Genomic DNA, 23282 nt, shown 5'->3' with positions numbered 1-23282 from the left:
TGCTTTTGCGAGAGCTAGGGACACCCCAAGGGGAGAACTACTGAGAGAGAAAAAAATTGATGAACAACCACGCCTGGTGAGATGTATAGGAACCTTTGACCAGTGCAACAAGCAGGTTCTAGAGATCCTAAAAAAGTACTAGCCGATCCTTTTGGAGGATAGTGATCTTAAAGAAGTACTTACCGAAAGACCAAGTGTGACCTATCGCAGAGGTAGAAATGTCAGAGAGTGTCTGGTGCATAGTCACTATAAAGAAGAGAAAACAGACACAATGTGGTTAAAATCAAAGGTAAAAGGATCCCATCCATGTGGAGGATGTAATTTCTGCAGGTTTATGCCAAAGAAAAAAGAATTTGTTAGCATCACAGATGGACATAAATATGAAATTCGAGAATTCATAAATTGTCAGACCACCGGAGTAATCTATATCGCAGAATGTGGGTGCCCAAAGATGTATGTGGGCAAGACCACACAACAGCTAAGGAGGAGAATATCCCAACACCTTAGCACAATTAGAACAGGTGTAGATACCCCTCTAGCAAGACACATTTGTGAAATACACAGGGGAGATATGTCAAATTTAAATTTTTTTTTTTTTTAAACCCCGCCTGGGTCCAAGAGGAGGAAACCTAGATAAAAAACTGTTGAGAGAGAAGGCAACATGGATATATAGATTAAAAACCCTTAGTCTACAGGGATTGAATGAAGGGTTTACCTTTTCGGCCTTTCTCTAAAGAAGCCTGCCTATCATTCAAGAGTATATTATGATTATCAAAAACACTCAAATAGAAGTTACAACTATCTACACAGTGAGCATATGTCGAGTCAAAATCAAACTTATAGCCAATTAACATAGGTATCTATATACCAATATAGGCCACATTGGATTTAAATAAATATTATCTAATCTAAGACCATATACCGTATCTATCAAAAAATAGGGTAACATAAAATACTAATGGAATATGCAAACAGTGCACCATAATACTTACCTATGGAGATGGGAGGACGTGGAGAGACGGGTTGTTCTCTGCGGATGAGTGGAGAACTATAGGAGAGAGAGATCCATCCATCTAAAAAAGGAAAAAAGAAAAGTAGAGAAAAATGTTGTAAAAAAAGAAAAGAAGGAATAAAAGAGAGGAAAAAAGAGAAAGAAAGCTAAAACTGATAAAGGATTAAGTAATATTCCAATACACTCTAACCCTCCCCCTCTCTCTCTCCCCCCCCCCTTCTCCCTATTATCTCTTCAATCTTTCCTTCCCTTTTCTCCCCCCCTTCCCCTCCCCCTTCTTCCCCTCTCTCCCCCCTCTTCTCCCCCCCCCTCTTCCCCCTCCCTCCCCCCCCTCCCCTAACTCTATCCTTTTCTCTTCTCCCCCTTTCCCCCCTCTCCCCTTCCTTAATTCTCCACCTCCATAAAATTCATGTCATTTTATATTTTAAGATCTCCAACATCCATGAGGAAAACTAGATAGATATAGGATGACCCTTTAGTCCAAGATGGACACTAACATCAATAATAGATTAATACATATATCCATTTAATGGGACCTTAAAGTAGGTATGTAACAATACATGAGTCTACTCCCTAAATAAACCTAAGAGCTTGCGCATACAGTTCTGCGCATCTACCTGTCAGAAATAAACACGCGAGAATGCGCATACGAGATAATGCACAAAGTGATAGAGGATCCAGACAGAGAGTTCGCGCAGCGGAGATCACGCAGCCTACGTCACATGCAGACGTAGTAGGTAAACAAAGGAAGAGATTGGCCAATGCGCTAGACAAGAGCGCGGTTAGCCGGGAGGCCATCTGGGTGGGACTCCGATTTGAGCAAGTACCCATCAATGAAAATGGCATGTCCAATGTGTGGAGCTTCTCTGGCAGACGTACCCTATTGGCTAAGATAACATCCTGTAATTAATTAGTGACGCTACAAACAGAGGCTATAAGAATGACTGACATCGCATCCACGCTCAGTTGCCCGCTACCTCTTGATAACGCTACGTCGTAGCGAAACATGTTGAGGGGGGCAGAGTGGAGTTTTTAACAATCCTAGCACTGCTGTTCCTTGCAATCTAGTGAGTGTGACCTGCAGGCACACGGGGTTGCTTAAATACAAACACATCATCACCAGCAGAGACATCTGCGCAAGCAAATTATCTCATCAAAATAGCAAATAGAGGAAACAGTGCTATTTGTTTTTAAATAGTGTGTAGAACCTAATAAAGTATATGGAATTTTAACAAGTTAAGTACTATATGGGAAACAAGGGTTATTTTTGGATTCCCAAAAGGGAATCTATAGGGTATCTTTAGCAACACACTACACCACCAGGGACTCAAATCAAGCAGTGCCAGACATGTCCCCCTGCTTAAGCCAGTACATGTCCGGGCCCATCTGCTAGAGAGCAGAGTTTTCTAGAGAGCATTTGGATGATCCAGAAGAGGATTGGGAGAATGTCATATGATCAGATTAAACCAAAGTAGAACTTTTTGGTAAAAACTGAACTCGTCATGTTTGGAGGAGAAAGAATGCCGAGTTGCATTCAAGGAACACCATATCTACTGTGAAGCATGGGGGTGGAAACGTCATGCTTTGGGCCTGTTTTTCTGCAAAGGGACCAGGACGACTGATCCATGTAAAGCAAAGAATGAATGGGGCCATGTATCGTGAGATTGTGAGTGAAAACCTCCCTTCCATCAGCTAGGGCATTGAAGATGAAACGTGGCTGGGTCTTTCACGCAATGAGCCTAAACACACCGCCCAGGCAACAAAGGAGTAACTTTGTAAGAAGCATGTCAAGGTCCTGGAGTGGCCTAGCCAGTCTCCAGATCTCAACCCCACAGAAAATCTTTAGAGCAAGTTGAAAGTCCGTGTTGCCCAGTGACAGCCCCAAAACATCACTGCTCTAGAGGAGATTTGCATAGAGGAATGGGTCAACATACCAGCAACAGTGTGTGAAAACCTTGTGAAGACTAACAGAGGGTATATAACAAAGTATTGAGACCGGCGCCGAAGGTCACTTACCGATCTGCGGAGGCTGCGGGTGACGGTGATCAATGGGCGGCGATGTCATGCAGCTTGCTCCTTGGATCCTATGGAAGCCGTTGAGTTGCCTAGCAACATCTGGAGGGCTACAGTTTGAGACCACTATACAGTGGTCTCTAACTGTAGCCCTGCATATATTGCAAAACTACAACTATTAGCATGCCCAGACAGCTATTGGGCATGCTGGGAGTTGTAGTTTTGCAACATCTGGAGGCCTACAGTTTAGAGACCACTGCAAAGAGATCTTGCAAAATTACAACTCCTAGCTACAACTCCAGTTTGCTGTCTGTGCATGCTGGGATTTGTAGTTTTGCAACATCTGGAGGGCCACATTTTGGAGATCACTGTGCACTGGTCTCTAAACTGTAGCCCTCCAGATGTTGCAAAACTGCAAATCCCAGCATTCCCAAACAGCTGTCTTGGAATGCTGGGAGTTGTAGTTGCGTACCTCCAGCTGTTGCATAACTACATCTCCCAGCATGCCCTTCAGCGATCAGTAGATGCTGGGAGTTGTAGTTTTGCAACAGCTGGAGACACACTGGTTGGAAAATACTGAGTTAGGTAACAGAACCTAACTGAAGGTTTTCCAACCAGTGTGCCTCCAGCTGTTGCAAAAGTACAACTCCCAGCATGCACGGTCTGTCAGTACATGCTGGGAGTTGTAATTTTGAAACAGCTGGAGGTTTGCCCCCCCCCCCCCATGTACAGGGTACATTCACACGGGCAGGTTTACAGTTAGTTTCTTGCTTGAAGTTTGAGCTGTGGCAAATTTTTCGCCGCAGCGCAAACTACTAGCGGGAAATCACAGTAACCCGCCAATTCGAATGTATCCTAAAAACACTACACTAACACAAAATAAAGGGTAAAATACTACATATACACACCCTTACACTGTCCCCCCCAATAAAAATGAGAAATGTATTGTATGGCAGTGTTTCCAAAACGGAGCCTCCAGCTGTTGCAAAACAACAACTCCCAGCATTTCCGGACAGCCACTGGCTGTCCAGGCATGCTGGGAGTTTAGCAACAGCTGGAGGCACCCTGTTTGGGAATCACTGGCGTAGAATAGCCCTATGTCCACCCCTATACAACCCCTAATTTAGTCCTCAAATGCGCATGGCGCTCTCTCACTTCGGAGCCCTGTCGTATTTCAAGGAAACAATTAAGGCCACATATGGGGTATTTCCATACTCGAGAGAAAGTGCCCTACAAATATTTGGGGGCTTTTTCTCCTTTTACGCCTTATGAAAAGGAAAAGTTGGGGGCTACACCAGCTTGTTAGTGTAAAAAAATTTAAAAAATTTACACTAACATGCTGGTGTTGCCCCATACTTTGTATTTTCACAAGCGTTAAAAGGAAAAAAAGACCCCCAAAATTTTCAACGCAATTTCTCCTGAGTACGGAAATACCCCATATGTGGGCGTAAAATGCTCAGGAGTGAGAGTGAACTATGTACATTTGAGGCCTAAATTGGTGATTTTACAGCGGTTCTGACATAAATGCAAAAAAATAAATACCCACATGTCCCCCCATTTTGGAAACTACACCCCTCACGGAACGTAACAAGGGGTATAGTGAGCCTTAACACCCCACAGGTATTTAATGAAAACTCTTCAAAGTTAAATGGAAAAATGAAAAAATCAAAAAAATTCACTAAAATGCTGGCGTTACCCTAAATTTTTCATTTTCACAAGGGAAAATAGGAAAAAAGCCCCCAAAAATTTTTAACCCCATTTCTTATGAGTAAGAACATACCCCATATGTGGATGTAAAGTGCTCTGCGGGTGAACTACAATGCTCAGAAGAGAAGGAGCGCCATTGGGCTTTTGAAGAGAAAATTTGTCAGGAATTAAAGGCCACGTGTGTTTACAAAGCCCCCATAGTGCCGGAACAATGGACCCCGCCCACATATGACCCCATTTTGGAAACTACACCCCTCACATAATGTAATAAGGGGTACAGTGAGCATTTACACCCCACAGGTGTCTGACAGATTTTAGGAACAGTGGTCCGTGTAAATTAAAATTTTAATTTTTCATTTGCACAGCCCGCTGTTCCAAAGATCTGTCAAATGCCAGTGGGGTATAAATACTCACTGCACCCCTTATTAAATTCTGTGAGGGGTGTAATTTCCAAAACAGAGTCACATGTGGGGGGGTCCACTGTTCCGGCACTATGGGGGCTTTGTAAACACGCGTGGCCTTTAATTCTGGACAAATTTTCTCTTCAAAAGCCCAATGGCGCTCCTTCTCTTCTGAGCATTGTAGTTCACCCACAGAGCACTTTATGGGTATTTCCATACTCCGAAGAGATGGGGTTACAAATTTTGGGGGGCATTTTGTCCTATTATCCCTTATAAAAAAAAATGTATTTGAGGGAAAACTAGCATTTTTGTGAAAAAAATATAAAAATTATAATTTACACATCCAACTTTAACGAAAAGTCGCCAAACACCTGTGGGGTGTTAGGGCTCACTGGACCCCTTGTTACGTGCCTTGATGGGGTGTAGTTTCCAAAAAAGTATGCCATGTTTTTTTTTTTTTGCTGTTCTGGCACCATAGAGGCTTCCTGTGACATGCCGCCCAAAAATCATTTCAGAAAAACTCACTCCCCAAAATCCCACTGTCGCTTCTTCCCTTCTGAGCCCTCTACTGCGGTATTTTCTTACTCGAGAGAAATTGGGTTACACATTTTAGGAAGATTTCTCTCCTTTTTACCCCTTGTAAAAATTCAATAACTGGGTCTACAAAGAACATGCGAGTGTAAAAAAATTAAGATTTTGAATTTTCTCCTTCAATTTGCTGCTATTCCTGTGAAACACCTAAAGGGTTAACAAACCTTTTAAATGTCATTTTGAATACTTTGAGGGGTGCAGTTTTTTCATAATGGGGTCATTTATTGGGTATTTCTAATATGAAAGCCCTTCAAATCCACTTCAAAACTGAACTGGTCCCTGAAAAATTTTGATTTTGAAATTGATGATATACTTTGAAGCCCTCTGATGTCTTCCAAAAGTAAAAACATGTCAAATTTATGATGCAAACATTACTTAGACATATTGTGTATGTGAATCAATATATAATTTATTTGGAATATTCATTTTCCTTATTAGCAGAGAGCTTCAAGTTAAAAAAAATGCAACATTTTAAATGTTTTCATCAAATTTCTGATTTTTCACCAAGAAATTATGCAAGTATCGACAAAGTTTTACCACAAACATAAAGTAGAATATGTCAGGAAAAAACAATCTCGGAATTAGAATAAAAGGTAAAAGCATCCCAGAGTTATTAATGCTTAAAGTGACAGTGGTCAGATGTGCAAAAAATGGCCGGGTCCTACAGTGAAAATTGGCTGTGTCCTTAAAGGGTTAGAGGGGTAAAACAGGAAATACCCCTTTAACCCCTTTAACTTAATCCTTTCAATAACTCTGAAGTTGCTAAAGTTGAGTTGTTTTTTGTCTGGCAACAGTGCTCTCTGCTGACATCTCTGCTTGTCTCGTGAACAGCACAGAGTAGAAGAGGTTTGCTATGGGGATTTGCTTCTAAACTGACCCGAGACACGGGTCATCAGAGAGCACTTAGTTGGAAAAGAACAACTCCACAACTTCAACTTCAACAACTTCATCAGCTCATTAGTACTGAAAGGATTAAGATTTTTTAATAGAAGTAATTTACAAATCTGTTTAACTTTCTGGAGCCAGTTGATATGTAAAAAAAAAGTTTTTTCCTGGATAACCCCTTTAAGTTTTTGAAATTTTTTAGAAAATTTGGAAAATTGCTGCTAAACTATGAAGCACTATAATGTCTTCAAAAAGTGAAATCATATCAACTTTATGATGCCAACATAAAGTAGACATATTGTACATGTGAATCAATATTCCTAACAATTTTCCTAACATGCAGAGAGTTTCAAAGTTAGAAAAATGCTAAATTTACCAAACTTTCATGACATTTTTGATTTTTTCACAAAGAAATTAAGTATCGGCAAAAATTTACCACTAACACAAAGTAGAAAATGTCACAAAAAACTATCTCAGAATCAGTATGATAAGTAAAAGCAGCAAAGAGTTATTAATGCATAAAGTGACACAGGACAGATTAAAGGGGCTATCCAGCATAAGGTGATTTTAGTACGTACCTGGCAGGCAGTAATGGACATGCTTAGGAAGGATCTGCGCTTGTCTTGGGGCTAAATGGCTATGTTGTGAGATAACCATAACACTGTGGCTTGCTGTTTGTGAACTATTATTTAATGTTTGACTTTTCTTTATTTGACAACAAATCCCACAATTCCATCTTCCTCCCTACCACACATCAGCCACCCCACCCATTGAAACATAAATGAGCTGCATCCATTCAAATCAGTGTGGTTTTCAATCAGGGTGCCTCCAGCTGTTGCTGTAGTTGGAGATTGATCCCTCCACCCATTGAAGCAGACAGGCTCCCTGTCATCAGCTGACTATTGAGTCAGGTCTCGGCCGCACTGCAAGCTGGGAAAAATCCTAGACAACAGTCATTTTGTATGCTGATAAAAATAAATATTGGGGTGAAAATCACAGAAGAATTGTGAGAAAACCGTTACACACAGGTACAGACACTATATTATGAACTACACTAACTTTACAGCCCCTGTAGCATAGTCAAATAAAAAGAATTCCTGGAATACCCCTTTAAGGTCAAAATAGGCTTCGTCCTTAACCCCTTCACGACCCAGCCCATTTTCACCTTCAGGACCTGGGCATTTTTTGAAAATCTGACCACTGTCACTTTAAACATTAATAACTCTGGAATGCTTTTACTTATCATTCTGATTCCGAGATTGTTTTTTCGTGACATATTCTACTTTATGTTATTGGTAACATTTCACTGATATTTGCATCCTTTCTTGGTAAAAAATCTAAAAATTTCATGAAAATTTTGAAAATGTAGCATTTTTCTAACTTTGAAAGTCTCTTCTTGAAAGGAAAATGGATATTCCAAATAAATTACATATTGATTCACATATACAATATGTCTACTTTATGTTTGCATAAAAAAATTGACAAGTTTTTACTTTTGGAAGACACCAGAGGGCTTCAAAGTTCCGCAGCAATTTTCCAATTTTTCTCAAGATTTTCAAAATCGTAATTTTTCAGGGACCAGTTCAGGTTGGAAGTGGATTTTAAGGGTCTTCATATTAGAAATACCCCATAAATGACCCCATTATAAAAACTGCACCCCCGAAAGTATTCAAAATGACATTCAGTAAGTGTTTTAACCCTTTAGGTGTTTCACAGGAATAGCAGCAAAGTGAAGGAGAAAATTCTAAATCTTCATTTTTTTACACTCGCATGTTCTTGTAGACCCAATTTTTGAATTTTTACAAGGGGTAAAAGGAGAGAAATCACCCTAAAATGTGTAACCCAATTTCTCTCGAGTAAGCAAATGCCTCATATGCGTATGTAAAGTGTTCGGCGGGCGCAGTAGAGGGCTCAGAAGGGAAGGAGCGACAATGGGATTTTGGAGAGTGAGTTTTTCTGAAAGGGTTTTTGGGGGGCATGTCCCATTTAGGAAGCCCCTATGGTGCCAGAACAGTGGACCCCCCCACATGTGACCCCATTTTGGAAACTATACCCCTCATGGAATTTAATAAGGGGTGCAGTGAGCATTTACACCCCACTGGCGTTTGACAGATATTTGAAACGGTGGATTGTGCAAATCAAAAATTTTATTTTACAATTTCACAGGCCACTGTTCCAAAAATCAGTCATACACCAGTAAATGCTCACTTCACCCCTTATTAAATTCTGTGAGGGGTGTAGTTTCCAAAATGGGGTCACATATGGATATTTATTGTTTTGCGTTTGTCAGAACTGCTGTAAGAATCAGCCACCCCTGTGCAAATCACCTCAAATGTACATGGGGCACTCTCCCTTCTGGGCCTTGTTGTGCGCCCTCAGAGCACTTTGCGCCCACATATGGGGTATCTCCGTACTCGGGAGAAATTGCGTTACAAATTTAGAGGGTCTTTTTTCCCTTTTACCTCTTGTGAAAATGAAAAGTATAGGGCAACACCAGCATGTCAGTGTAAAAAATTAATTTTTTTACACTAACATGCTGGTGTAGACCCCAACTTCACCTTTTCATGAGGGGTTAAAGAAGAAAAAGCCCCCCAAAATTTGTAAGGCAATTTCTCCCGAGTACGGCGATACCCCATATGTGTCCCAAAACTGTTGCCCTGAAATACGACAGGGCTCCAAAGTGAGAGAGCGCCATGCGCATTTGAGGCCTGAATTAGGGATTTGCATAGGGGTGGACATAGGGGTATTCTACGCCAATGATTCCCAAACAGGGTGCCTCCAGCTGTTGCAAAACTCCCAGCATGCCTGGACAGTCAATGGCTGTCCGGCAATACTGGGAGTTATTATTTTGCAACAGCTGGAGGCTCCGTTTTGGAAACAGTAGCGTACCAGACGTTTTTCATTTTTTGGGGGAGGGGGGGGTCTGTGTAGGGGTATGTGTATTTGTAGTGTTTTTTACTTTTTATTTTAGGTTAGTGTCAGTGTTGTGTAGTGTTTTTAGGGTACAGTCACATGGGCAGAGGTTCACAGCAAGTTTGCCGCTGGAAGTTTGAGCTGCAGCGCAAAATTTGCGCCATCTCAAACTTGCAGCACTCACTGTGAACCTCCGCCCATGTGAGTGTACCCTGTACATTCACATTGGGGGGAGGGGGCAAACATCCAGCTGTTGCAAACTCCGAGCATGCCCTTTGGCTGTCCGTGCATGCTGGGAGTTGTAGTTTTGCAACAGCTGGAGGAACACTGGTTTGGAAACACTAAGTTAAGTAATAAAGTTTCAAGTGTTTTGCAACCAAACTTAGTGTTTCCAAACCAGTGTGCCTCCAGCTGTTGCAAAACTACAACTCCCAGCATGCATGGTCTGTCAGTGCATGCTGGGAGTTATAGTTTTGCAACAATTGCAACAGCTGGAGGCACTGAGTTAGGAAACGGACAATGTTTCCCAACTAGTGTGCCTCCAGTTGTTGCAAAACTACAACTCCCAGCATGCCCAGACTGCCCAGGCATGCTGGAAGTTGTAGTTCGGCAATATCTGAAGGATCAGATGTTGCCGAACTACAACTTCCAGCATGCTTGGGCAGTCTGGGCATGCTGGGAGTTGTAGTTTTGCAACATCTGGAGGTCCACAGTTTGGAGACCACTGTATAATGGTCTCCAATCTGTGCTCTTCCAGATGTTAGAGAACTACAACTCCCAGCATGCCTGGACAGACTGAGCATGCTGGGAGTTGTAGTTTTGCAACATCTGGAAGAGCACAGATTGGAGACCATTATACAGTGGTCTCCAAACTGAGGACCTCCAGATGTTGCAAAACTACAACTCTCAGCATGCCCAGAAAGCCAAAGGCTGTCTGGGCATGCTGGGAGTTGCAGTTTTGAAACTCCCAGAGGCAGCAGTGAGATCGCTTTACGGCGATCTCACTGCTGCCAATGAAGATGCCGCACTGCTGCCGGAAACTCACCTCCGGGACGCAGCACCGCCGGGACCGCATGGAGGACGCCGGGACCGCTCGGGACACCGCTCGGACGGGTAAGTGACGCCGGGGGACGGGTCAGGACACTTAGCAGAGTCGGGACTCACACACCGCGCTGCTAAGTATTTTCATAGGGAAACGCTGCTATCAGCTAATCAGATTTGACCAGCTGATAGCAGCGATCGCTGGGGGGGGTGGGGGATGAAACCCCCCGTGGTAGCATGGTAAGATGGCTGGCTATCAGTGTTAGCCACCATTTTACCGGGCGCTGCGGGATGCCGCGAGTAGCGGCAGTAATGTTCATGACGTACCTGTATGTCATGGGTCGGGAACACCTTGCCACCCATGACGTACAGGTATGTCATAGGTCGGGAAGGGGTTAAGGGGTTAATGGTCATAAAAATTATTGGGCCATACAAAAACATATGGAGATATAGGGGTACTCCCTCCATTTGAAGAAAAAGAGTTTAGACTCCAGGGGTTTTCTTTACCATAACAACTTTGAATTTATCAATCAGCCTACCTAAGGAAATGGTTACAGCAAAAATAGTTGAGGGCTTCCAAACAGATACATTCTTAGAACAAAATAACATTAATGCATATGTAGAAACATAAAATCACATCCCTTTTACCTCATCAATCTACCTCTTTACTTTACCTTCTTAGTTGTACTTGATGGACGTGTCTTTTTTGCAACCGTACTATGCATGCCCCAGTAAGTCTCAGAAGTTGTAGCAGGACCGAGGCTCTGTTTGACAGCTGGCACCAAGCACAAATTCTATTGGCTCCGCTTCAGAATGTCTGTGACGTTAAGGGGTACTCCGCCCATAGACATCTTATCCAAAGGATCTCTCCTGCACCCTCTGATCCCCTTCCATGGGCTTGCATTGAGGGAGCAGGGCGGGCTGTGACGTCATGAAGGGTGGGGTCGTGACGTCACGATCCTCCGGCCCCTGTATAATGAGTCATCAGGCACGGAGCGAACTTTGCTCCGTGCAGCTGATGACAGGGGGGCTTTAGGAGAGAGTGCAGAGGTCCCCAGCGGTGGGACCCCCGCGATCAGACATCTTAACCAAAGGATAGGGGATAAGATGTCTAGATGCAATAAGATGTCTTTAATTGTACATAATGGTGTATTAAGTCACTGTTAACCATGATGTACAGTTATGCCATGGTGCATTAAGCAGTTTAAAACATAAAAAATATATTTTATGATGACAGCAAAATTCCTTGTGTTGTACTTACTTAACCATCACTTGACACTTCCTCTGAAAATCATATACTCCAAAGCCATGACTGGTGCCAAATGCTAACAACCTCCATTCTGAATGCAGTGTCAAGGAAGTGACAGCAGCAGGTGGTTGGCATTGTACTAAGGCAGAAGGCTGAAACCCAGGGGGAAAGCGCACTGAATCTCGTCGTGCATAAAGCTGCTCATGGCCCTTCCAACGATATCCTTCCTGCTCCTGTAACAGATCCACCAGGGTATGGTCCACTGCGTGTTGTGAAACCTCATCATTCAACTCAAAAACAAGGACCTTAGGGGAAATAGAGCAGATAAAACTATTTTAATTTGGAAAATGACAAATTTGTATAAACCCAATGAGCCAGAGCTGCTCTCATATGGCAGATAAGTCCATAATTTACATGTGGGCATTAATTCCAACAACCTGCAGCTGCTAAAGGGGACATGAGGGAAAAATTATTTTAGAAAGTAGCCACCATAGAGTTTGACCGTTTGCCTCAGATCCTTCTTCCAAAGTAGAAGCTCAGAGGGAGAGAGAGGAATAAAGTGGCACAGAGGGGATTGGGGGGGGGGGGTCTCACAGGAGATAGGAATTGAAACAGGAGGGATAAAGGGGGAATAAAATGGCACAGGGGGAATCAGAGGGGAATGAAAGGGTACAGAGGGGAATGAAAGGAAAATGACATGGCACGGGGGGGGGGGTCATAGAATGAAATAGCACATGGGGAGAAATGGGGAATCAAATGGCACAGGGAGAAATAATGGGGAATTAAGTGGAACAGGGGGATAAAGGAGGGAATTAAACGGCACAGGGGGTGATAAGGGAGAATTAAGTGGAACAGACGAGATTAAAGGGGGGAATTAAACGGCACAGGGGGATAAAAGGGGGAATAAAGTAAGGTGGGGGATCAGGGGGATAATGATGTGGCACAGGGGGTGATAACAAGGGAAGGTTGAAGAGGCACAGGTGGGGATTGAGAGGGGGGGATTAAATGGCACAGGGGAGGATCAAGGGGGGGGGGTGTGACAGGAGGTGATAGATGGGGTAATGATGTGGCACAGGAGGTGGCCAAAAGGGGGCAGCTGCTAAAGGGGACATGAGGGAAAAATTATTTTAGAAAGTAGCCACCATAGAGTTTGACCGTTTGCCTCAGATCCTTCTTCCAAAGGCCATGGCAAAGATCAGATTTAGTTGACGGAAGCTGTGGCCATCCAGATAGTAATCGTAAAAAGGAGAATTACATGGTAGCTATTTAAATGAATGATCATTTATGTAATAAAAGTTTTTTTTGAAAAGGTGCTGTCACCAACATAAAATACTTTTATATTGCAGCAGATACAGTAATTATACCACCCTCTCTAATACAGGCCTTTCCAAATTGGGTGCTGGGATGCAATTGACAAGTGATGCCTCTGGCTTCACACCGTGGAGCAGGACAACTTCACTCATCAGTGTAGCGCACTGTCAAACTCACCGAGACGCTGTGTCCCTGCACCTGAGCCTGCAGTAGAGCAACGGGGGATACAGGCCAGGGGTGAGAAATGCAAAGTAGGATCTCAGAGGGAGAGAGAGGAATAAAGTGGCACAGAGTAGATTGGGGGGGGGGGGCTCACAAGAGATAGGAATTGAAACAGGAGGGATAAAGGGGGAATAAAATGGCACAGGGGGAATCAGAGGGGAATTAAAGGGCACAGAGGGGAATAAAAGGGGAATGACATGGAACAGGGGGGGAGTCATAGAATGAAATAGCACATGGGGGAAATGGGGAATGAAATGGCACAGGGAGTGATAATGGGGAATTAAGTGGAACAGGGGAGATTAAAGGGGGGAATTAAATGGCACAGGGGGATAAAAGGGGGAATAAAATTAGGTGGGGGATCAGGGGGGTAATGATGTGGCACAGGGGGTGATAACGAGGGAAGGTTGAAGAGGCACAGGTGGGGATTGAGAGGGGGATAAAATGGCACAGGGGAGGACCAAGGGGGGGGAATGTGACAGGAGGTGATAGATGGGGTAATGATGTGGAACAGGAAAAAGGGAAATTAGGTGGCACAGAGGGGGTCAAGGTCGGAAGGAATAAAGTGGCATTGGGGGGGTCAAGAGGGAGAATGATGTGGCACAGGGAAAATGAGGAGGAAGGGGGATGAAATGGCACAGGTGGTAATAAAGGGGGGAATAAAATTGCACAGAGGGTATCAGTCACTTTTGTAATGCCGATACTGAATACGGGTATCACATTGTGCATTGTAGAACGTAAAACGTGATACGTGCAATTGGCAGTGTGTCACCAAACTATGCACATCTTGTAAGGGTGTCACCAATATAAAGAGTTTGGAAAGCACTTCTCTGTGACACACCCCCTGTTAGGGAGAAGAATGCAGAAAACGTGAGCAAGCTAACTGAGCAGATATCTGGCCAGGGTGCTAATTGCATTGTGAGTAATAGCCAAACAATGAAAGCCAAAAAAAAAGTAGATAAAAAATGGATCTTCCCCAGGCGCATAGACAGTGATGCATCAGATTGAAAAGGTGTCAGAGTTCATAGCATAAAGATTTATTGGGCACAAAGAACAACGTGTTTCCTGCCCATAACAGGCACTTCATCAGGCAATTGTGCATATCTGGATATGCACAACTGCCCGTTACGGGCAGGAAAAGCATTGTTCTTTGTGCCCAATAAATCATTATGCTATGAACTCTGACACCTTTTCAATCTGATGCATCACTGTCTATGCGCCTGAGGAAGATCCCTTTTTTATCTACTTTTTTTGGCTTTCATTGTTTGGACCGGTGAGCCTGGACCGACCGGAGGATCGAGGCTGCTGACAGATCACCATTGATTAATACGCTACATGGTGTTGTGCCCTTAGCGCAACATTATTCGGTAAGTGTGATTTTAATTGCATTTGCCCAATATCCCACAGTACCGCGCTAAGGGCACATGTGCCTTTTCTCTCTTTTGTATTTATAAGAGGATTATAAGGAAGACAGAGGCAGACTGTGCCCTCCTCATTTACAGGCATTTTTATCCACAGTTCGCTTACCGACTCCCTTATTCTCCAGTGAGTGTATGGTAAAGAGAAGAACAACAGTGAGGGACTTGTGAGCACAGTGCACTCCCATCCCCTTGAATTCAACATTTCTGTCTCCAATTGATGAAAAGAAGACACAGTATTGTGGGGCGAAAAAAAAAAAGAGGAACATGGCCTCTTCTGAGACTCACAGAAAAGGACCTTCTTAGCCACTGAGGTTCGGAAAAGCCAAATGATTTTGTGCTAATAAGGCCACGACTATACTGGCAACTTCATTGCTTTTTGACTGTAAAATAATTTTACATTGATTTTGTGCATGGGTCCCTTCATGTTGCTAGTCAATTATTAGATGCAATGTCACAATGAAACATTGCAATCTTCAGGTTTTACAAATGAAGTTGCTGTGTAGCCTTAGCCTAATACAATATTTTTATGACAATATTTGAAGTGGAAGTTAAGAAGGAGCTCACCTGTCCAGCAGTCCCACCTACAGATAAGTAGCCGCTATATTTACAAAGGTAAATCTTCTGAATTCCCAGACGGGGATCATCACTGTATGGATCAAAACAGCCAACCTGTCAGGAGAAAAAAAAAGTAATAATAATTGCTTAAGTGCAAAATTATTACCATCCTTTTGCTGTATTTACCATTCATGAAGCCCCTACCCTGTAAACGGATTTAGTAAATATTACTAATGGCATTCCAGAGTTTATAAAAGGAAAAAAAAAAAAAGTACCATACATAATACTTATTAAATCTGGCCATGGCAAGTTTAGGCAATTAAAGTGAAACTTTGAAGGAGTTCTTTACTTTGGAAATATTTTGTTTCCGTAAATTGCTTTAATACAAAAATACAAATGAAAATAAAAAAGACAATATTTAGAAACAAGTTGATTTTACAGTAGATCTCATTTTTAGCTTGTTTTTTATTGGAGTATGTGGAATTAGCAAGATAATTCCACTTACTTTCCTCAGTGGGGGCCAGTCTTCCTCTCCTTGGGAGTTCAGATTTTCATTTTGGTTCATGTCAGTCTGGAAGACTCCCACTGTGCTCAATTTGTACATTAGCTGAAGGCAAATCCCAGATGCATCCCAGAAACGCACAGTGCCATCCTCATGGCTAAGAATGAAAAATAAATATACATATTTTTTATTAAAAAGAAAAAAAATTAAAGGGGTACTCCAGTGAAAAACATTTTTTTATCAACTGGTGCTAGAAAATTTAACAGATTTGAAAATTACTTCTATTTAAAAATCTTCCCATATGTTTGAGATGGGTTCATCAGGGGTTAAGGAGTAAATTGGAACACATCACAGATAGTGTAGTATAAAGAGATAATAATTGCTTGAGGCAGATATACAAAATAATCCAAAATATAAAATCAAGTGCAGTGTAAAACTTTGTCACTGTCAGTCACAGTCAGATGCAGTCAGATATGCTCATATAAATGTGTTGGGGGTGGTCACCTTATTGATATACAGCATGTTGTCTCCCAGACAAAATCAAATAGAAAATCCACATAAGATATGTAAAGTCCAGTCTGAAGGCCACACTGCGGGAGGATATACGGGAGGGAAATTATGGGTAGAAATATATGGAGATAAACATAATATAATTCTGATAGGGGTTTACTATAAGCCACCAAACATAATGGAAGACGCAGAAGATCAATTAATGAAGCAAATAAACAAGGCAGCAAATCAAAATGAGGTGATAATAATGGGGGACTTTAACTATCCTGATATAAAATGGGAGACGGAGTCCTGTGAAACTCATAAAGGAAACAGGTTTCTGACTATAGCTAAAGACAATTATCTGTCCCAAATGGTGCAGGGCCCGACCAGAGGGGGCACCCTACTAGACTTAATATTAACCAACAGACCTGAAAGTGAAACTAATGTGCAAGTAGAAGGACACCTAGGAAATAATGATCATAATATAATATATTATAACTTGTTCTTCAATAAGGGAATCTCTCGAGGGGCCACAAAAACAATGAACATTAGGAAGGCAAAGTTTGACCAACTCAGAGAAGCCCTTAACAATATAAAATGGGATAATGTCCTCAAAAACAAGAATACTGACACTAATGGGAGACTTTTAAAAATATCTTAAACTCTTACTGTAAGATGTATATACCTTATGGGAATAAAAGGGTCAGAAATAAAATAAAAAAAACAATATAGATGAATAAAAATGTTAAGGGGGCAATAAATGACAAAAATAAAAGAGGACGGCAGTGAAAAAGCATTAAAAAGCGATAGAGAAAAATGTTAAATATGTAAAAAAAAAAAAAAAAAAGATAAAATACGCAAAAATAGAGACAGAAAGACTCATTGCCAAAGAGAGTAAAACTAACCCCAAAATGATATTTAACTATATAAATAACAAAAAGGTCAAAAATGAAAGTGTAGGCCCTTTAAAAAAAATGATAAAGAAGAAATTATAAACGGGGATCAGGAAAAAGCAGATATATTAAACAAATTCTTCTCCACTGTGTTCATCGAGGAAAATGAAATGCCAGGTGAAATACAGCGAGATAAGGTAAACTCCCCTTTACATGTCACCTGTTTAACCCGGGAAGAAGTACAGTGCCGCCTACAAAAAATCAAAATAGAGAAATCGCCAGGTCCAGATGGCATACACCCCCATGTTCTAAAGGAATTAAGTAGTGTAATAGACAGACCCCTATTTTTAATATTCATGGACTCTATAGTATTAGCTCTGGGATCGTCCTGGACCACGCCACAGGATGCGTTTCTTCTCAATAAACCAGCAAACAAACGCTTATAATGCACATCTGGCACCTTGCCAGTTTTATTAGACAGGTTGCAGGGAAAGAAATAAACAAAAAGCAGGAACAAAACAAAATCCTAGACCGTCTGGTCACTGACTAAACAGATCAGCTTGTCCTGACTAACAACCGCTGAGCTTCCCTCAGCCGGTTAAACATATGTCCCCTGCAACCTTCTACTCACAATTCATGTCACTCTCTTTGAGCCACTCATAGCTCGGGCTGTGTACTCCTCAGCAGGCTCTGTCTCTCCCCTACAGCCCACATGCTGTCTCCTAGGAAGAGCCCACATTAGACTGAGTCTCCATCTCATATACACCTCCCTTCCCTCATGCCTCATTACTTAAGAAGCAGGTAAGAGCTTCTGCAGGGTGAGCCAAGGAAATACACCCTTTCCTTGCCACACTGCCACAATACAAATAAATGTATGACTCCATATCAGCATGGCTTTATGAGGGACCAGTCCTGTCAAACTAACCTGATCAGCTTTTATGAGGATGTGAGCTCCAGACTGGACCAAGAGGAATCGCTAGATGTCGCATACCTGGATTTTTCCAAAACATTTGATACGGTGCCACATTAACGGTTGGTGCATAAAATGAGAAGGATTGGGCTGGGGGAGAATGTGTGTAAGTGGGTAAGTAACTGGATCAGTTATAGGAAACAGAGGGTGGTTATTAATGGTACTTATTCTGATTGGGTGACTGTTACTAGTGGGGTACCACAGGGGTCAGTATTGGGTCCTGTCCTATTTAATATATTCATTTATGACCTTGTAGAGGGGTTGAATAGTAAAGTAGAAATCTTTGCAGATGATACTAAACTCTGTAAAGCGGTAAACACAATAGAGGACAGGGTACTGTTACAAATGGATCTGGATAGGTTGGAGGATTGGGCTGGAAAGTGGCAGATGAGGTTCAACACTGATTAATGTAAGGTAATGCACATGGGGAGGAAAAATCTGGGCTGGGATTATGTATTAAATGGGAGCACACTTGGGACATCTGACGTGGAAAAGGACTTGGGAGTTTTAGTTAACAGTAAATTTAGCTGTAGTGACCAGTGTCGGGCAGCTGCTGCCAAGGCAAATAAAATCATGGGGTGCATCAATAGGGGCATAGATGCCCACGACAAGGAAATAATTCTATCACTGTACAAATCACTAGTCAGACCACACATAGAATACTGTGTACAGTACTGGGCACCAGTGTACAAGAAAGATATAGTGGAGCTGGAGAGGGTTCAAAGATAGGCAACCAGGGTAATACGGGGAATGGGAGGACTGCAGTACTCAGAAAGATTATCAGAATTATGGTTATTTAGTTTAGAAAAAAGAATGCTTGGGGGAGACCTAATAACTATGTATAAATATATCAGGGGCAGTACAGAGATCTCTCCCATGATCTATTTACACCAAGGGGACATCCTCTATGTTTAGAAGAAAGAAGGTTTCTACACCAGCACAGAGGGGGGTTCTTTACTGTAAGAGCAGTGAAACTGTGGGATTCTCTCCCGGAGGAGGTGGTCATGGTGAACTCTGTAAAAGAATTTAAAAGGGGTCTGGATGCATTTTTGGAGAGTAAGAACATTGCTGGTTATGTTTATTAGATTTATAGGGACAGCATGTTGATCCAGAGATTTATTCTGACTGCCATATTTGGAGTCGGGAAGGAATTTTTACCTTTAGTATGAGGGTTTGTTGCCTTCCTCTGGATTAACTCAGTAGGGACTCATATAGGTTGAACTTGATGGGCTCTGGTCTTTTTTCAACCTTATGAACTATGTTACTAAGATCCTAAACAAGATATATATACTAATATATATATATATATATATATATATATATATATATATAAAGCAAGGAAGATGTCCCACAGCACTCCAAATGGTGGATAACAAAGTGTTTATTGCCTCATGGCAGGATACAACGTTTCGACCGTCACCACGGTCTTTTTCAAGCATGCAATGTGACACACACATCCCATTTTTATATGGGTTACATGTAAATTACAATCATTGAACAATAAAGCAGAATAAGTGAAAAACATAACAGTGTTGATGCAAAGATAATGAAAAAACATATCACAGTGAATACTGTGTCTAACGCAAAGATAATAAAGTGACAACATTGCTGTACATTATATACATAAGTGTCCCATGTCGTGTACAGTGATAAAGACATAATTATAGTGCAGGTGTATGGTTAAAAGCAATCAAGGGGAATCCTGGTGATCAAACACTCACCCATCTGGAGTCAGTGGCGGCCATTACCTGCCGCCGTGTGTGCACACGGCTGTACAGGATTCCGCAAGCTAGACAGGAGCACAGCCAATCGCAGGGAGGCGTGTGGCGCTGCTAAGCAACGCCGTTGGGTCGCACGGTCCGCGCACACTCACTGTGCTTCCGGATGCCGTGTGCGCCATGTTGCTTAAGGGCAGATTGTGCCCGAAGTCGGCGCATGCGCGTCTAGAGGGGATGAGGGTGTGGCGGCCATGTAGGTGTCGGGCATTAGACCCGATGTGTCTGTAAATGTAAATGCTGAACACGGGAGATGTGGATGTGTAGGGATCAAATGGTTGGGTGTAAAGTGTGTCGGAAAATGAATGAACACAGAGAAAAAGGGGTTGTTTGGGCATGTGTGTTGATAAAAAATGTAGAAGCTGGTGCATACTTGTGTGGGGCGTGTATAAAATAATTAAAAAAGGCGAAGAATATATGTGTATGTGTAATATGTGTGAAATCTATGTGAAAAAAGAAAGAAAGTGATAAGGGGGAGAGATGTGAGGAAAATGGCAAAAGTGTAGTGATGGTGTAAAAGAATGTCAAAAAATTCGTATATGAAATGGCAAAATAAAATAAAAGATGGTACCCTTAAAGAACAAATAAGCATGATGAAAGTCTACATAGGCCACAATAGATCTGTGCTAATAGGAGATGTAAAGCAACAGGCAAAAAACTGACACCTGTGTCCCTTGTCCTGGTTGGCTGTGCTCTGGCAGAGGGGTATAGCAGTACATGGGCTTGATGGAAGTAGATGGCGGTGCTTGATCTAGGTTTCCCCAGGAAATCTGCATGAAAACAAACTCAGAATTAATATATCGTATATATAAAAAATCGTATATATAAAAAAAGCAAAAGAAATGCAACTGAAGAAAAAGTATGGTGTGTCACACAATGTATACACATAAAGTTAGTATTCGACAGGTCATCTAGATAGTTTATAAATGCCGGCAGTGACTGTAAAGTCTACGTTGAGTCCATGAGGGCGAAGGCTGCCCAGTTCATGGATCCAACGTAGTTCACATCGCTTGAGTATGCTCACTCTGTCGCCTCCCCTTTTGGGTACTGGTACATGGTCCAGTAGAGTGAATCTAAGTTCGTGCTCTTGGTGTCCAGCTTCAGTAAAATGTTTAGACACAGGTAAATCTAGCCGTTTTTTCCGGATAGAGTACCTGTGTTGGTTCAGTCGCGTACGAAATTCAAGTGTAGTTTCACCTACATAAAGTAGGTGGCATGGGCAAGTGAGCACATACACCACATATTCAGAGGTGCATGTTAAGTACCATTTAAGTTTGTAGATTTTATTGGTATTGGGGTGTTGGAAATGTGGGCCCTTATCCATGCGGTTGCAGTTAATGCAACTTCGGCATGGATAACTCCCCTTGTTTTGTGTGCCGAAATAGCGTTGTCGTCCACCCACACCCCTCGAGACGTCTGTCTTCACTAGTCTGTCTCTGAGGTTGGGGGGGCGACGATATGACATCAAAGGGTAATTCTGGAATTCTTCCACTTGGGGAAAACTATTTTTGAGGATATGCCAGTGTCGATTGATAATTCTGGCTATAGAGGTGGATCTGTCATTATAGGTGGAGACGAAGCTGATGCGTTTGTTAGGTTCCTTGGGCATGGGTGATTGTAAAAGTGTCTCGCGTTGCAGGGTTAGAACTTGATGTTTGCTCCTCTCTGTCAGTGTTTTAGGGTACCCTCTTTGTGAGAAGTTGTTGATCATTTTGTTGAGGGTGGGTTCTATCTTGTCATCAGTGCTTACTATGCGTCGTGCCCTGAGCATCTGACTTTTGGGGAGAGACTTTACCATTGGGCGTGGATGGTGGCTATTGTAACGCAAAATGGAGTTACTGTCTGTGGGTTTCACAAAAAGGTCTGTGTTCAATCTGCCATCGTGGATTGTCACTAGTGTATCTAGGAATTGGACTTCATGTTTGGAATGTGTAAGAGTAAATTTGATATGATTGTTGATGTTGTTCAGATATGTCAAAAACTCTTGTAGTTGGTCGACCGTGCCCGTCCAAATGAGAAAGACATCGTCTATGTACCTCCACCACGCCAGCACATGTCTGGCGTGGTGGGACACATAGACGAATGTCTCCTCCAACTCTGTCATGACCAAATTTGCGTAACTGGGCGCCACGTTGGTCCCCATGGCAGTCCCAGCCCTCTGTAGGTAAAAACAGTCATTGAATGTGAAATAATTGCATTGTAGAACCAGTTCTAGCAGCTGCAAGATAAATGAGATCTGTGTGGGAGAGAAATCGGTGGAAATCACTTTCTGTATGGTCTGAATACCCAGGTCATGTGGGATTGAAGTATAGAGACTTGTGACATCTAAAGATGCTAATATGGTGTCATTTGGTACCGAAATTTGTTGAATTTTGCGGAGGAAATCAGATGTGTCCTTGATGTATGATTTGGCCTTGTGAACGTATGGGCGAAGAATTTGATCAAGGAAAATGGATATATTGCTGGTGAGTGAATCCCTCCCAGAGACTATCGGTCTCCCGGGAGGGTCCACCAGACTTTTGTGTATTTTTGGGAGAAAATATATCATCGGTGTCTTGGGGTTCAAAACCGTAAGAAAGTTGAACAGGGGGCGGTCTATGGTTTGTGTGGTTAGAGCGTCTACCAAGACAGTGTTGATCCTCCTTTGTAGATCAAATTTCGGATCTTTGTGAAGCGGAGTATATGTACTACTGTCCCCCAGCTGTCGTAGGGCTTCGGCTATATATTTTGAGCGGTCCATAATTACCACCGCTCCGCCTTTGTCGGCTGGTTTTATGATCAAATTATGACTATGGACCAATTCATCTATAGCCAGAAGTTGTTCACGGGGGATGTTATGTGATGAGTGGGTATTGTTGGTATGGCGTAATTTGTCTATCTCTCTTTTGATCAATGTGTACAGAGTCTCAATGGCTGGTACCTGTATCTGTGGTGAAAAATTACTTGGTATAGTTAAAGCATAATCACTGGCACGGAATTGAGCATGATTGACAACATCGGTAACATTGACATTCTGCTGTGCAGGATTATTCATAAACCAAATGCGTAGCTTGAGTTTCCTAAAAAATTGAATAAGGTCCAACTCTAGCTGGAACCAGTTTATATGGTTCATGGGGCAGAAGCTTAAACCATTGGCAAGTAACATACATTGAGTGTCTGTCAAAGAAATGGAAGAAATATTTACCACTGTTTTTTCAGAGGTTTCGTTTTCTGTTGTGGGTTCTTCACTCCCCTGCTTCTGGTTCTTGAGGGGTCGCTTCCATTTATGGCCTCTCCTTCTGGTGGGTCGTGTGGTTGAGTCTGTCGTACCCCTAAAAAATGGGGTGCAATGG

General features: G+C 42.3%; 1 protein-coding gene across 11 annotated transcripts in view; it reads right to left on the bottom strand.

The window, feature by feature from the left end:
* LLGL2 (LLGL scribble cell polarity complex component 2) overlaps positions 1-23282 on the bottom strand; it is a 578766-nt gene that overhangs the window by 265206 nt on the left and 290278 nt on the right. For all 11 annotated transcript variants that reach the window (XM_056550314.1, XM_056550313.1, XM_056550316.1 and 8 more), the window contains 3 exons: positions 15824-15977; positions 15328-15432; positions 11825-12117 (listed from right to left, as the gene is read on the bottom strand). In XM_056550314.1, coding sequence (XP_056406289.1) covers positions 11825-12117; positions 15328-15432; positions 15824-15977 — 552 coding nt within the window. The remainder of the gene's footprint in view (positions 1-11824; positions 12118-15327; positions 15433-15823; positions 15978-23282) is intronic.

This window comes from Hyla sarda, chromosome 13 (assembly GCF_029499605.1).
Source record: "Hyla sarda isolate aHylSar1 chromosome 13, aHylSar1.hap1, whole genome shotgun sequence".
Lineage (NCBI taxonomy): Eukaryota > Metazoa > Chordata > Amphibia > Anura > Hylidae > Hyla > Hyla sarda.
The sequence above is the reverse complement of the archived record's forward strand: the minus strand, read 5'-3'. Positions and strand labels throughout refer to the sequence as shown.